This window comes from Nilaparvata lugens, chromosome 2, assembly GCF_014356525.2.
Source record: "Nilaparvata lugens isolate BPH chromosome 2, ASM1435652v1, whole genome shotgun sequence".
NCBI lineage: Eukaryota > Metazoa > Arthropoda > Insecta > Hemiptera > Delphacidae > Nilaparvata > Nilaparvata lugens.
This window is the reverse complement of record NC_052505.1, coordinates 33681018-33698411: the sequence shown is the minus strand read 5'-3', so window position 1 is coordinate 33698411 and position 17394 is coordinate 33681018. Positions and strand designations below refer to the sequence as shown.

General features: G+C 33.4%; 1 protein-coding gene across 1 annotated transcript in view; it reads left to right on the top strand.

Moving 5' to 3' along the window:
- LOC111049121 (E3 SUMO-protein ligase ZBED1) overlaps positions 1–15435 on the top strand; it is a 31153-nt gene extending 15718 nt beyond the window's left edge. Inside the window, exons 7-11 of the mRNA XM_022335130.2 lie at positions 8442–8648; positions 10824–10981; positions 11861–12066; positions 13731–14069; positions 14194–15435. Of these exons, the coding sequence (XP_022190822.2) occupies positions 8442–8648; positions 10824–10981; positions 11861–12066; positions 13731–14062 (903 nt within the window). The 3' untranslated portion in view covers positions 14063–14069; positions 14194–15435. The remainder of the gene's footprint in view (positions 1–8441; positions 8649–10823; positions 10982–11860; positions 12067–13730; positions 14070–14193) is intronic.
- The last annotated feature ends 1959 nt before the right edge of the window (positions 15436–17394 follow it).

Sequence of the window (17394 nt, the reverse complement as noted above, 5' to 3'; positions counted from 1 at the left end):
GGTGACAAGTAGTCAGGATGACACCTTGACGCCAGCGTGCAAGGTGTCATGTAGACGTGAGCCATCCCCGTCCACTTGTTTCCTTTCTAAGGAGGTGACAACTAGTCTGGGGGACACCCTGACGCGAGGGTGCGAGGTGTCAAGTTGTCGTTTACGGTCATGACTAGTTGGCACCTTTGGTCCAGTAGGTGTCAAGTAGTCGGGGGGACAACTTGACGGCAATGGCATATTTTCATGAGGGTACAAGTAGTCGCCTATGGCCAAAATGACCAAGTGTCAAGCAGTCGGGGTGACAACTAGACGGCAACCCGTCTAGACAATACACCTCTCAAAATAGTACATGCAGCAATGTGGATTATCTCAAGTTAAAACGGCATAAATTGAAATTCTATGTACCAGTAATAAATCCTCACAAGGATGGGGATCCACTGATTTCGTAGGAGTGCATTAAAAAGAATTGTAAAAATTATACAATATTTTTACCAACCAAATTTGTGAAAATGTCCCCTGAAGTTTTCTCTCAAGAGTCTAGAAATTTAATTATAATAATTATTAGGAACATGAAGTTATTATTAGGAATATTACAAACTAAAATTGCTTATTCAAATGAATGTCGATAAAAAAATGAATACTTAAAAAAATAAATGAAAAAATAAACTTATGCTGAATAGCGAATTAATAAAAACTATAAATAGAATAACTCTTCATGAGTGTAAACTTCCTAAAATAAAATGGTATGACGGTGTTCCCGGCTGTGGTAAATCTTACTTTATAGTCTCGCATCATGAGCCTTGCAAGGATCTAGTACTCACTCAAACACGAGCAGGTGTTAAAGCAATCCGTGAAACTGTCATTGAAAGGTATGGTCAAAAACATTGTAATCGTCTTAAGCTTGATTACAGGACAGTTGGCTCATATATAATAAATCATAATCAGAATAAAACATACAATAGAGTTTTTATTGATGAAGCTCTACTTATGCATGCGGGTTACATCGGTTTTATTGCTAACTTGAGTAAGGCCTCAGAAATAATTGTAGTTGGTGACGCAAACCAAATACCCTACATTGAGAGAAGTAATTATGCCACAAGATGGCATAAAATTTCAGAATTCTGCGAACCTTTTACAAAACAAACGGTAACTCGTAGATGTCCTATCGATGTTTGTTTTGTCCTTTCCACTGTCTATGAAAATATTACGACGCTTAATGAAAGAGCTATCTCAATTCTGCCTACTTACAGAAATGGGGAATACCATCTGATACAACCCGAAACTTTGATATTAACATTCACCCAAGAGGAAAAACTTATGGTGGGTGATACTATAAAGTGGAGAGAGGATGTTGCACTTCACACAATCCACGAAGCACAAGGGCTAACTCATAAAAATGTTATTCTAATCAGAATTAAGTACAAGGAGAATGAAATCTATAACAGCATGCCCCATGCGATTGTTGCCTTGTCTAGACACACTGAAACTTTCAGGTATTTAACAACCAGTTTGGTAGATGCTGTGGACAAACTAATTAAGAAACTTAAATTCATAGATAGTGAGGGGCTTGTTAAATGGAACAAGGGAAAGAGAAGTGGACCTGATGATATAAGTTATGAGTGACACTGAAGAGGTTCTTAATATTTTAGAAACAGAAAATGAAACAGATGTAATCGACGATTATTTGAACTAAAGAGGACAGAAATAAAGATGCTGAGTGTTTCAATATTATGTCTGAATATACGTAGTTTGAATGCTAATTTCGATCAGTTTATTTGCTGCCTCAATGAATTGAAAACTGATATTCACATTATAATATTAACTGAGACCTGGTTGACTGCAGATATGCCGTTCATTTTCAACACTCCTGGATATACGGCAATAAATAAGTACACTAAACAGAATAAATGTGATGGATTATGCATGTACATAAAAGATTGCATAAGATTCAATGAAGTTTCACTCGATATCACTGATGCCAATGTAGTTAGTGCTGACTTAAGAATTGATGATTTTATTGTGAAGGTGATTGGGGTTTATAGATCACCAAGTAATCAAAATATTGATAATTTTCTTAATAGTCTGAGTAATGAAATCAGTAAAATTCCTAATGGAATAAATGTATGTGTGGCGGGAGACATGAATATAAATACACATTCAACTAGTGTTCCTGTTCAAGATTATCTGCATATTTTCAATAGTAATGGCTATAAGTCTTACATAACTGGTGATACCAGAGTAACAACCACAACAAATTCTTGCATTGACCACATTTTTTATAAAAATTCAGGCAACCATTCTATGTCCATTAAAGGAGTTATATTTAGGACAACCATAACTGACCACTACGCGGTTGTACTGAACTTGGTGAAGCCTATTATCCCTATCAATAAGGATAATAGAAACGTATTGATAAACACATTAACTAGAACCAACTATCATGCACTATTGGAACGCATAAGGAATGAAGATTGGGGAGAAATCTATACCGTGAATGGAAGCATTGACACTATTATGGATAAATTTGTCGATCGTTTGACCAGTCTCATCAATCAATGCAAGAAGGTAAAAGTGATACCTAACAGACTTCGTCCCCTGAAGCCCTGGATATCTGAAGGCATCATAAGATCAATAATCACGCGGGACAAAATGCATTCTAGACTCAGAAGAGATCCTAATAACAATAACTTGAAGAATGAATATAAGGCTTATCGTAATGGTTTGAATAAGATCATAAATCATGCAAAGGAAGTCTACTATAAAGGGAAAATTGAAAATTGTAATAACAACAGCATGAAGTTGTGGAAGTGCTTAAACGAAGTTATAGGTGAGGCCAGTATCAAGGAAAAGAGTACTGAACTTGACGCTCACTCCCTCAACAATTATTTCACAAATGTGGGTAAATTACAAGCTCAAACTATCAATATCCCTGATAATACTGGTGATCGATTTTCTGCAATACAGATCGATAACACGTTTTTTATGAGACCAACGTGCCCAGTTGAAGTTGAGGCAACTATTAAAAATCTAAAGAACAACTGCAGTCCTGGTATTGATGGTCTAGGTAATATTACGCTGAAGAAAATAGCCAATTTTATATCTCAACCTCTCGCTTTCATTTTTAATAGATGCTTTGAGGAGGGATATTTTCCCGAGCACCTCAAATCAGCCAAAATAAAACCTCTATTCAAACAAGGTGACCCGACTAATCCCTGTAATTATAGACCGATCAGTCTTATCAGCAACCTTGCTAAAATAATGGAGAAACTAATAAAGTCAAGAGTTGTTTCTTTCTTGAATCTTAACAAAATAATCAACAAGAACCAATTCGGTTTCCAAAATGGTAAAAGTACATCTGACGCTCTAATAAAATTCATCAATACTTTATCTGATAAAATAAACTCCAATAAGAAAACTATTGCGGTTTTCCTGGATATACGCAAAGCTTTTGATACAATACCTCATAATACTTTGTTCAATAAACTGGAGTCCTATGGTTTCAGAGGAGTCTCGCTTAAATTGTTCAAAAGCTATCTGAGTAATAGAACCCAGTCCCTAACCATAAATGATCAATCAAGTGTAACTAACTTAACTTCTTATGGTCTACCTCAAGGTACTGTACTTTCTCCCATCCTTTTCATACTCTATGTGAATGACTTTTTAAATTTAAGACTTCTAAACTCAACTGTGATATCCTTTGCAGATGATACTGCAGCTATTTTTCACGGTAATTCGTGGAATGAAGTTCATACTATAGCTGAAAATAATATGCTTTTAATTAAGAAGTGGTTAGATAAGAATACCTTAAGTTTAAATATTGAAAAAACTAATTACATAACTTTCTCTGCAAATAGAGTAGGGCAGCCTAACGAGAATCAAGATTTGAGACTCCATTCTCAGTGCAATTTAAACTTGGGTAATTGTGATTGTCCCACCATTAATAAAGTTAATAATACTAAGTATTTGGGAATTATAATTGATGAAAACCTTAAATGGGATGTTCATATTAAATACATAAGTAGAAAAATTAGATATTTATCTTTTAAATTTTACCAAGTTAACAGAATTCTTATAAGAACCACCTGAAAATGATGTATCATGCTCTAGTCAAGTCAATTCTGCAGTATGGCATAGTTGTTTGGGGAGGCTGTTTCAACTGTCATATTGCTGAATTATTTGTAGCACAAAAACTAATAATTAAAACTATATTAAGCAAACTCAAGCTCTATCCAACGGATATGGTTTTTAGTGATTTTGAGGTCATGACTTGACTATACGTCAATTATACATAAAAACCGTAATTGAGTACTTAATAAAATATAGATCCGATTTTCCTCTCACAATAAACTCTACTCTTAATTATTATAATCTAAGGGCCACTGTTAACAAATATGTAACCTATAACACTAATATTGAATGTATAAGGAGGCAATTTATTTACATAGGTACTAAAATAATAAACCTCATTGCAAATCACTTTCTCATGGCCAATAAGATCAGCGGAAAAGTTAAACTGTATTTAAAAACTGGACATACAGTAATTTCTTCTTCCATTTAGATATATGACTCGAGATTTCTGCTCCAGCATTTTTTTTTCATTAGTTTTTTCATTTTTCAGTGGACTCGCTTACCTTTATTTTGAGTACCTATTCCTCTGTTTTCTTCCTTCCCCCCGTTTCTCCCTTCCTTTTTTCCTCATTACTTCTCTTCTCTTCTTTGCCTGCCTATTACATGGGAAACCATAGTTGGCTAGGTATCTTCCTCTCTTTTTTTTCTCTTCTCTAACACACCCAAACACTAAGCCCATGGTTTTTTATATTTGTAACATTTTATTGTGTTTTATTTGTTTCGTAAATCTTTGTAATTTTGTTTTGTCTTGTTTTGTGTGTTTTTAATAAATTGAAATTGAAAATTGAATAACTGTTAGTAATAATAAATAGTTATTATCATGGATTTCTTATTCTATTTCAGACCATTTTTCTTTATTATTTAGAAAGAGAAGAAATAAGTTCAAGGGATACAATGGAAAAAATTAATAAATTAATAATAAATTTAGGTAATTAATAAATTTCAATCTCCTTACAATAAAATACTAGAAGTAGGAACTTCTCAGTCTTAAGAACACCGATTTGTCACTACTAAACAACATGATAGAACTGGATTATTGCATCATAATTATTAATTGTATCATAGAATATGAATGGTATCTAGAATATGGAATTGGAAGATCTTATTTCAATATTGAATCAAATAGAAATAAATCTTGTGAAGATAAAATTCATAGTTTATACTAGTCGATCAGTATTGGGATTCTTATTGCTGTTGTTTGGAAATACTGCTTGTCTCTACAACTCACTGATTGCCGAAATTAATTTAAAGTAGTTTTCGATCATCCGATCATCCTTCATGAATTTGTTACTTACTGCACTAGAGTCTGCACTTTTGTGTTCAACTTGGAAGCAATGTTTTTTCCTACAGTTACCTTGAAAAGTGGCCATTCCTGCACTGATTACAGAACGCAAAGAATCACTTTTCCGCTCTAGTGCGCAAAGTATTACTTTCTTTGCGTACTCCAGATTTGCAACATGGCAACACAAAATAGTTGGTGGGTTATATGGAGGATTAGTGCACGAAAACAAAAATTAAGTTGGTAACAATGACTGTGGTTAGATTTAGATAAGAATCATTTCAATGGCTACCCTACATTTATGATAAAATCCCAATCTAGAAATCCAAAACAAGAATAATGTTAATTTAAATCATAATTAAATAATCATCATTTACGAATTCTCATCATTTAATAATAAATAATAGTTCTTTCCTATTGATGATTATTATTTCAACTGCAAGCAATGAGAAAAGTAGCAAATATACATTATAAAACTCTAATTTTGAGGTTAAATGATTGCAGTTCGATATCCATATAAATAAAAATAATAAAAAACATAAGAATACTACAATAAAATATTCTCTGTTGTCTATGTTATTTTTATAAATATTTTTCAGTTTTCTTTGAGCATTTTTCTCAGTAATTTGAGCAAAAGTCTAAATTTATGAATCCTGTTTCAGTAATTTTTAGCTGGATGAAACACTTAGGTACGATTCTTCCTGCTAGGTCGCGCGCTTGTCGGTTCAGCCATCTTGCAGCCATCCCAATCAGCTGTTGGCATGTATTTTGAATGCGAATTTTTTGTTCTATCTGTATTTTTTCTGATTCTTGAATGAATAAAAATGAGAATTTTGGCTGAGAATTTTCAACTTCAATTGGATTATTAATTTTTAAATGAATTAAGGTTATTAATAACAGCATCACACACACAAACATTTGATGGATTTCAGCCATCATTTTACCCATAATTATTCACTTTTCATATTCAATGGTAACTGTAGGAAACATTTAATGTGGAATACGTGCGTAAAGTTCCTCTGCTGCACTCAAGAAGCGTAAACGTTTCTTTCGGACAGTAAACTGTCACTTTGCGCACTAGTTGCACAAATAACTATTTTGACTTTGAAGATGAGACATCTCTGTTAGTACGTCTCTGTACGTCTCACCTCTGTTAGTTTGGCGTTTTGATACTTCTTTCACCCAAGCTTGTTTTTCAAACATTTTTCTCCATATTTTTTTGAGGGGTTTGCAGTTTCAGAATGGTGTTTTTTTGGGGGTCATGCAGAACATAAGGTCTATATTCTGTGTGATAGGGAAAGTCACTGTTGTCAATATTTTTTTCTGCAGTATTCAAGTTGCCTGGCACTGTATATTCCGCCTCATCACTTGTTTGGACATTGTTTCCAGTCAGGACAAGCTGTAACATGAGTTTTCCTCGTGACATCATTTTTGAAATTATGGATTTTTCCAAAATGGAAATTAAAAACAGATTGTTGAAATCCTGTAGTTTATCTCTAGTCATTTTGACAAAGCATTATTGATTGAGTTATTCCTATAGATGGAACATCAGCATACAGCAATAGTATAGTTACTTTCATTTATAGTACTATTTCACCATGTAAAATTCTAGTTCCTAAAGTGAAGATGATTATTACTATTGTCTGTTATTGACATCGTAATAATAGTGCACATTATTAACTAATCATAGCAAACTCAGGTACACCTGATGCCAATATTCTGGGTCAATTATTGCAACAAGCCAAGCTAGTTGTCGAAAAGTATAAGCGTTATCAATAACGTAACTTTTAGAATTGATCTAAGTTTAAGTTTTAGCTACTCTATTGATGATGGAACGTAAAATAAATTATGATTGAGATGTGACATTTTCAAGTACTTAACAGTAGAAAAAATACATACATCAGAACGATAGAACTGTTGCAATTCAAGATGAGAAGTGCGTGAATATCAAAACTTACACTATTCCAAACAATAAAAATCTGGTGTGGTACACTCACACAACTTTCCTTGCTCATTGAACTGTAAGCCTCATTCTTGAACGAGAATAATTTAGGGGAATAACATAATGACGATTGCCGGCAACACATTTGAAACTACGATCAGACTACTGTATATGTGTTTATATAATTGTTTTCAGAGTACTTTTTCCTCTGTGTAATAAATTTATTGTGAAATTCGAAGTCGTCAAAACAGCTGTTCTACAGATGAAATATCTCGACTATGTGTTATTTTTATAAACTGCTCTACCTACCTACCTCATGCACGAGAAGGAGTTTACAAAGTCCATTTCTCAAGGATGGGGTGGACCCCATTAGTTTCCAAGGAATAAGACCCATGCCAGTTGATAGAGCTGATAAATAACTACAGGGTATATAAAGGGTATGAATTTGAAATAAATCAGTCAAGTCATTTTTAAGAAAATCGTGAAAAACATGGTTTTTTGGAAAGCAATACGTTCCTTACCTGTGGTAGTAGGGCAAGGAAAGTAAAAACGTCACAACTAGTAATGTGACAGTATTGCAGAAGCATTTCGCACTCACCCCTGGTGTCAGCCAGCACAGCATTGAGTTGTGTCAGTGTTCATGAGCTATCACATGCGATTCTTGCTGGAGGCATTGTGACACATCGCTCATTCTAGTGATTTACAGTGAAACTACATTTGTGACTCTTTCTCTGTTGCAAGATGTGACTAAACCAGTGCCATTTTTGGAATAAACGAAAATTGATTTTTTCGAGTTGTGTCACTTTTCTTGCAGGCTGAAACCGACGAGAAAAATTCTTTCGGGGATTTTTCCTGGAAAATGGTAATTCGATTGGAATGATATCTATTATTGATTTCATTATGATTTTTGACCAAAATAATTAATTAATATAATTTTCAAAATTAATTATTCCTTATTCTCAATTTATAAAAACTCTGATTTATCAAGTCAATTATTCAAACTGTAAATTGAAAAACTCCTCACTTTGTTGCAGCTTCATGATTTTAAAACAAACTGATAATTAAAATGTGAATCAAAAAAATATGCTTCTTGTTTTGCAGCTCGATGAAATAAGGCTCACTTCAGATTATCCAGATGTATGGATATCAACGTATTCAATGTTGGAGGAGCTGTTGAAGCGAAGATCTATAGTAGGTAGCATCCTGGAAGCAATTACAATATCCGATGAAGACAAACTGCTACTTACCTACACTGATGAAGAATGGGAAATTATTTCTGAAGTAATAGCCGTTTTGGAACCTTTCAAGGTACCCGAATTCATTCACGAACTGTTTTTTATTATTATTTATTCAACTCTACAGCCCAGTGTGTACTTTAGCCTCCATCATAACATTCCTCTAAGCCTCTCTGTCTTTAATCAATCTTCTCCATCCTCTGTACTTCCTTACTTACCATCTTACTCCCAGGGCCATCTATATCTAAGTTGATATTATTGGCCGCATCAAAAAACTGTCTCCACGTAGTTCGCTTCTCAGCATATTTTTCTGTCGCTCCAAGCTTCTTCATGTCAGTCTCAACATTTTGCCACCATCTCTGTCTGAGTCTCCCACGGGTTCTTCTTCCTGGAGGTTTGGGTGCTGAAACTTTTCTCAGATTGGACTCTTCTCCTCTTCTGAGTTCGTACCTGGCCTATTGCAATCTCCTCAATTTTATTTCGCTTACAATGTATGGCTTATTGTAGAGGTCTCTGATTTCTTTATTATGTTTCCTCCTCCCATTATCCATCCTCTGTAAACCATCATCCCTGATATCATCTTTCCATCGTATTCTCAGACTGCCCCAGTTCCTTCTTGAGTAAAGTTTCTCTTCGAACACTATTTTTGGCATTCTGTATTCATTTATCTTGTAAAAATGTCCAAACCATCTTTACCTCTGTCCCTCTATAAAGCGTACAATACTACGGCCTCTTATTAATGTTTCAAATTCTACATTAGTTCTCCTTCTTCAACAGGACCGTACACTTTTCTAAGCACCTCTCATTAAAATACAATTAAATTGTGATTGTCTGTCTCCCTTAGTCAATGTCCACGATTCAGAACTACAGGTGTTATGAGGGTTTTATAAATCTCATTGCTTCTACTGATGAGCCTGTTCTTTAGAAGCTTCACGTTGTTATGCTATATTTCCAGTAAATATTCTCTGCTTGATACTGCTACTCATCATATTTCGATTATTCAATTCAACATCCAGATAACTAAAGTTTTTCATCCCCTCAAACAACCTATTATCGATCCTTTGATTTTGCTGAACTCTTCGTGCTTGACTTCTCGATATTTTCAAGTATTTAGTTTATTCTCATTGACTATGAGACCAATCTTTTCTGCCTTTCTATCAAGTAATTCATACGTTTCCTGGAGACCATCTTTTCTCCTGGCAATCATGGTTACGTCATCGGCATAAGCTCAAACCTGGTACACTTTATGAAAAATGTTTCCTCTCTTGTCAATGACGTCAATCACACAATGTAATGCAACATTGAATAGTAGTGCTGACAGTCCGTCTCCTTGCTTTGCACCAGTATTGAATTCAAAAGTTCTACTTCTTCCAGATCCAACTTTTACTCTCGCCGTAGTTTTGCTCATTTATGTTTTGGCAAGCCCATTCAATTTATACGGTAAGTCATATTGCTTTAGTACTTTCTATAACTCACCCCTCACTATACTATCGAAGGCTAGTTTAAAATCGATGAATAAAATGTGAAAATCATGGCCATGCTCATAACACTTTTCTGTGATCTGCCTTATAGTGAAGATTTGTTCGGGACGGAAACCACATTGATATTCTCCAATGGTTCGCTCTACATAAGTTGGAGCAGTTTCTAGTTCATTATTTTTTTATGAATGGGATATGTGGCCTGTGTTCCAGCATTTCGGCATGACTCATTCCCTCAAAATCATACATGTTAGCTCATGTATTTCCTGCACTGTGAAATGACCAGCGTATTTTCTAATTTCAAAAGGTATATTATCTCCCCCAGCTGCTTTGCCATTTTTGAGTTGCTTAACAATATAGTCTCTATTTCCTAGTATGTTGGCTCTAGCACATACTCTGTGTTGATCGGTGGTTCCTCATCCTCATCTCGTCCACCCTCATTTTCACGAACTGTTGATTTATCATTTTAGAAGCTAGAACCTTAAAGTAATGTAATGTCTGATGCGAGCTGCAAATAGCCTCTGATTTTTGTTCCCAAATTGAAATTACCTTTCCATAACAAATTATGCAACAAAAATTACACACAATCATCACTCCAAACACTCATGGATAGTCTACGTTCAGTTCTCTTTTCACAATGTTGATCAATAGAATTTAATTCCAATAACAATTTGAAGTTATGAAACTGGCGATAAACATTATCTAACTATTCAACTATTATAACACAAAGTTTACAGTCTATTTGAGGTAATTCTAATGATTATTTTCAGGTGGTTCTGACCACATTAGCTGAAGAGAAGTCAGCTCTTGTGTCAATCGTCAAACCTCTATTGAACGAGTTGTTGAATGTTCGACTGGAGGTTTCAAAAACTGATTCTGAATTCGCAGCATCGCTGAAAAATGAGATTGCTAATTCGCTGAGAGAATTGTAAGTTCATTGAGTCGGTTTGTTAATTATTTATCGTTTTACAAACTTGCTGATTTACATATTCGATATTTTTAATTTATCCATATTACATTATATTAATTACTTATTCCCATACTATACCAATTAATAATATATTCCAATAAATACTTCATACGTTGTTGTTATTATTATTATTGGGAATTCCTTATCAAAGATCCATTTGAAAAAAAGAATGTCCTTATTCTGGAATTGAGACAATTCTATTTTATCAAAGCTAAAGAAAGAATAAGAAACAGTTTTGAGTTGAGGCTTATTTTATGGATAAATATTGAATATTTTTTACTGATATATAATCAATAATTCTATGCCTCATCAACAATCAATTCAAAAGAAAGCATTTCTTTTTTTTGAATAGAGATAATATTTATATCGATAATTATAACATTCATTATAAAGAAATAATTTATTTATTTAAAAAATATATGAATTTTCATTTCAAATGATATCAGGAGAAAACCGTTTGAGTCCATGCCTGTTGTTTTTCCCAGATGATTCTCATGATTTCCGATTAGGAAAAATAATTCAATGATTATGGAATTGAGAATGGAATCTAATGGACCTTCACTAGCTGAATCTCCATTAAGCAGATATCTGATTGAAAAGAAACATATACTTCGTCGTCATTTTGTCTATGCTGCTTCCTACATGCTCCAATCTTCGAGCATTGCTGCAATGATTGATTTCATGCATAAATGATGGAAAAACAATCCTCTATTTCAAATTATTCGAACTCTCACACGAACTGCCACATATTTCTGATGATGTGTTATTCTTGTTACTTTGGTATAATATATTGATGTGTTGGAATTGTATTGATATTTTATTCTCTGTTTCAATCAGCTACTCAGACGAATCAGTCGAATCTTTGCTTAAGATTTCAACTGTTCTTGATCCACGACTAAAGACGATGGTTCTAACCGATGATAAAAAAAGTAATGCAGATTTGGTTGGAGAAGTGAAGAAGGAACTCATCAAAGTAATGGATGTAATCGGCTGCTCAAATGAAGATCAAGAAGTTGGTGTAGCGAAAAAACCTCGGCTATCTGGTATGTTGTACAAAAATTTATTGTAATACTGTTCTATTTTATATCACACAATGATATTTTTATTTTAAATTGTCCTCTTATTAGGCCCACCGTATATTTTCAATTATAATCTGTCATCATTGACAACTCTTCAGTTAACTTCAAAGAGCAAGCAGTTTTGGCTATGAATTTTTTCAATTTAATAAATTTCAATTTTTTTATGAAAACTACCTTAAGCACCCCTCCTAACTCGATCGTACTTTTTCCATTGATATAGACTTATATTGACGAGCTGAACAAGAAAGCGTTCAATTTATTTTTGTGCGAAGCTGATTCAAATCCGCCGCAAAAATTTGCGTGCCAGGGGTCAGAATTTTTTGTGACTGGAGGTTTTCCTGTAGCCTCCAGTGTGCGATCTTGAGTAGATTTTTTCGAGGGATCAAGCAGTATTTGCTGTGAATTTTTGTAATTTGCAGCTCTAATATAAATAAGATTTCTTCCATAACTGGGAGTTCACAAAACTCCTTATAATTATAACTCACTCTAAATTACATCAGGTAGATTTGATGAAAAATACTCATAATTCAGGGAGAACATTGTTTGCCAGGATGTGTAAACGGAGCAATACAAAAACTAAAAACTTATACTTTTATTCAAACAAAACAATAAACTAGAAGGAAACACTCATGAGGTAATCTATAATATTATAAAGGATCGTGTTACACATTTACTGGATGGGAAAAAACTAATGACGCATCATCATGCTTGAACTACTGAACTGATCAACTTAAATTTTGCATAAAGACGCTGAATTATCAAGGATGAACATGTAACTATTTTTATTGCTATTAATCAATCAATTCTAATTTAACAATTAAAACAAGTTTATTCAATTTATGATTCAAAGTTTACGTAACTATAAAAGCCCAATCAAACAGGCATTACTCCAAGTGACTCCGTAGCTTAGTTAGTAGCTCGTGCAGTTCATCAAAGGTTGCAAGTTCAAGACTTATCAAACTCATTTTTGCTGGAAATTTTCAACGCATAAAAGATTATATTTTAAAGGAATCTTATAAAGATTATAATCATCTACCATTATCGAATATATCGAATGTATAGACTTGAAATTATCATTTATTTAAAAATGACTAGCTGCTCAATAGTTTAATCAGTATATGAACAATAAACTAGTTTTTGACTCTAGTCTCTAAACCATTATCGATCTCTAGAACTCAGTTTACAACAGAAAAAATCATAAAAAATATTTTGTCACAATTTAAAGTTACTGGTATCTAGATTGATCGAGATTAATATTGTAATTATTATTAAACGAAAATCCCAATTATATTATAGTTGACTATTCAAATCCTACAGCACCAAGCACCGTTTACTCCAAATTGTGTGATATCCATGTTCTGTATAAAAGCTTCAAGCTAGCACTTCCATTTATTATCACTTATTTTACATTTTTACCTCAATTAACATAATTTTTCTCAAATAAAAATAGAACTTCCAAGTATTCTATATTGGTCCGTGAACATATATTTTGGTAAACATAATGTAATTTGGTTCAGTATAACGTTTACAGTAGCTGAGGAAGTTTTTCAAAATATGAGTATTTCATGATCAGTGTATAAGATTTGTGACCATTTTTGTGTGGACTATAGTAATGTGGGCTGTTGCAGGGATGGAAATTCTTCTGCGTAACGTGTGCGTGAAAAACCAGCCGCTGTCGAAGGCTGACCGAGCTGACATCGAGATGATGCAATACGAGAGTGAACCGCCCGCCAACCTGGAAGGCTGCCCGCTCGCCTGGTGGCACAACTCGGCCAACAAATACCCCTACCTTTCGGCGCTCTCCAAAGAATACAACACCATTCCCGCCACAGTTCTGCCGCAGTCCTGGATCCCCATGGAACAGAGTGTTGCCTTCTACTTGAAGCGAGCCAGGATACCGCTCGATCTCGTCGATCCTATACTCTTCCTGCACAGTAACTATGTCCCCAGTCATTGTTGAACTATAAATGCTATAAATTCTTACTGTTCCTGCACAGTAACTATGTCCCCAGTGATTGTTGAACTATAAATGCTATAAATTATTACTGTTCCTGCACAGTAACTATGTCCCCAGTGATTGTTGAACTATAAATGCTATAAATTCTTACTGTTCCTGCACAGTAACTATGTCCCCAGTGATTGTTGAAAAATTAATGTAACAAAATAAAATAACCTAATATTTTTACTGTGCTCATCTATTATAATTTTAGTTTTACATTAATACGTTTTGTACCACTATGGGTCTTGTTAGACTCAGTGGAAATTGTCATATTGTATAAATAAATAAAATCTTTGTATGTTTACTAAGTGATATACATCCAATAATATGATTTCATTGATGCAATACAATAATACCACTCAATGCTCTTACTGCTTTGCCAAAGTGTTTGAATGAAATGTATTGCAAAAACTATATTGGATGTTAATCATGGTATATTCTTATATGATTGTTAATTGGTTATAGTATGACTATTGCGTAACTTTACATTTATGCAATATAGTGTCTTGTTTGCTGCAGCACAAAAATTCTTGATAAATTGTTGATTGTAAAATTTAGGTTGTCACATTAACCGCAGTGTAGTCCGACCCACTTGAAGATGTTAGCATTGGTTGAGGGAATAATCTCCTCCAGTTTATCGTGATTAGCATTGAACATTGCAACCAGCACCAAACATTTTTGTTGTGACTGTGGAACAGTCATCTCGAGTGTCTTTGATTTTAGATATATTTTAAGTGTAACTCTCTTTTCGTTCGAGCATGTGTAGGTTGTATCAATCCATCAAGAAAAAATCGCATTCAGATTTTTTGTATAGTACAGATTTGGCCCAGAAAGGCTTTATTTAAGTCACCTATTTAACAAAAAATGTGATTTGAATTTAATAATCCTTCTGCTGTTGTGATTTGCATTCATTTTAATTTGTGTGAATGTTCATTTTTGATGATGAGTTTGAACAATTCTTATGAGGAAGTCTAGCCTACTCCGCATAAGAAATGTTCAAATACAAGTATTATACTATAGTTACTCATAGTTGTTGAGTAAGTATATTAAGTTTACAATTTGTCCTAAAGTGGTGATGTATAGCATGAATGATTCTTCATCATTTACATTCTAAAATTAAACTGAATTCATATGATTTATTAATTATATTTTCATCTAATCTTATTTATGTCTTTATTATTATTATGACGATGAAGTTTTTGTTTGGAGATTTTACTGTATTATATTGTTCAAAAGTTTACTCAAATCAATATTCTCATATTATTTTGTAAATATAAAACGGATTGAGTCGTATTTATCAAATTGTGCATTCTTGACCAAATATACTTTGAAAATGGAGAATAGTTTTATGAATCAATAACTCAATTGTAAATTAAAACATATTTATTCACTCATAATTGAATTTCCCTGTTTCCTCTAAATCTGCAATAATTATGAAACGGCTTAATTAGATAAGGTAATACATGATTTGTTCAGTACTCGTATCAAGGAATTGGAAAAATAGAATTGATGAGGTTCACAGAATTAATTTATAAATTTACGGGTAATCTGTCCTTGTAATAGAGGGTTCACTAGAAGGTACCTCATCTATATAAGGCAAAATCGGGTCATACTCTACAGCTTTGACTCAGCGCAAAAGACACAAAGTTGTGGCCTGTATTTTATAGTAAAAATGTCAAATCTAAGCATTCGATTCTCTTAAGCTTAATGATCAAAATATGATAATTATTTTCTAAAACATATATAGTCGGGGCTACTCAATTTTTTATTAATAATACCATAGTACCCTTTTGAAAACTTTTAATATAAAATAAATCAAAAAACAACCAGTTTCGGATGTTTACTCAATTTTTTCAACTTGAAAATGAAGTAAGCATCCGAGACTTGTTTTTCAATTTGTTATTTTATATTGAAAGTTTTCATGGTATTAGTTCACAAATAAATGATAATTATAAAAAAGCCGTATATAAGACTATATTGAATAAAATACAATAGAACTATTTTTTTAAGTATCATAGACTTTTTTAGAAGAATTATAGATTCTCAAAATAGCCGGCAGGGACCTTCTACTTGTGCACCTACTATAACAATGGTGCTGCAGCATTGCTATAAGAACCACCTCTCTTCATAGGTTTTTACTGTTCTAAAACATTAGAATTGAATAGTTTACATATTGAAAGGTTTAGTTTTGGATTGCACATAATTTCATTTCCAAAATGTCAATACAATTATCATTCTAATATTATAATGAATATTTTATAATTATGTAGATTATGTAGATCTATAATATTTTCACTCCAACAAATTCCAGTAGATACAGAACGAAATTAATGTAACCTCATGAGTTACACATTTTCAAAATATTAAATTGTATAGAAGCAAGTCGGAAAGTCTCTATTTTGATGAATATGTTGAACAAATCTAATTAGAACTCATGAGAATTATATTTGACCGAGCGAAGTGAGGTCTAAGATTCCATTCGACGGTTTGGCATTTCTCTTAATGTTTAAATGTTTGAATGTTTATATGTTTTTATGTTGCGCATTTACGGCGAAACGCGGTAATAGATTTTCATGAAATTTGACAGGTATGTTCCTTTTTAAATTGCGCGTCGACGTATATACAAGGTTTTTGGAAATTTTGCATTTCAAGGATAATATAAAAGGGAAAAGGAGCCTCCTTCAAACGCCAATATTACCGTAAAAATCTGGTGTGGCGCACTCACACAACTTTCCTTGCCGTTATGAAAATTGATCACCTGACGCTAGTGTTCACGCGCATCTCAAGTCTATACTTATAAACAAAGTTCTGAGCCAGCTGTTAACAGGACAATAACGCTGGAGGTAATCGAGGTCTGCTATCTCCTCATAGTGAATCATTTTATAGAATCAACAGTTGCCAACAGTTTGCAATTATCCATCACATTTTCTCGAGTTTCGTGCTTATTTTAAATTTTAGGTGGAAATGCCACTGAACATTAATTTTAGAGATTTTCATGCTCAATCTTTTCCACTCGAAATTTTTTATTCAAATTGTATCTGAAGCCTGATAATTGGGAATCTAAAATCAAACTTCGCAGTGATGGGGCGGAGCTCCTGGAATTTTTACAGATATGGGACTTATGGCAGTTGATAGAGCTAGTCAGTGACTATTCTAGGTATAAATTTAATCAAAATCGTTGGAGCCGTTTTAGAGAAAATCGCGAAAAACCCGGTTTTTGACAACATTTTCGCCATTTTAGCCGCCATCTTGAATTGCATTTGATCGAAATTGTTCGTGTCGGATCCTTATAT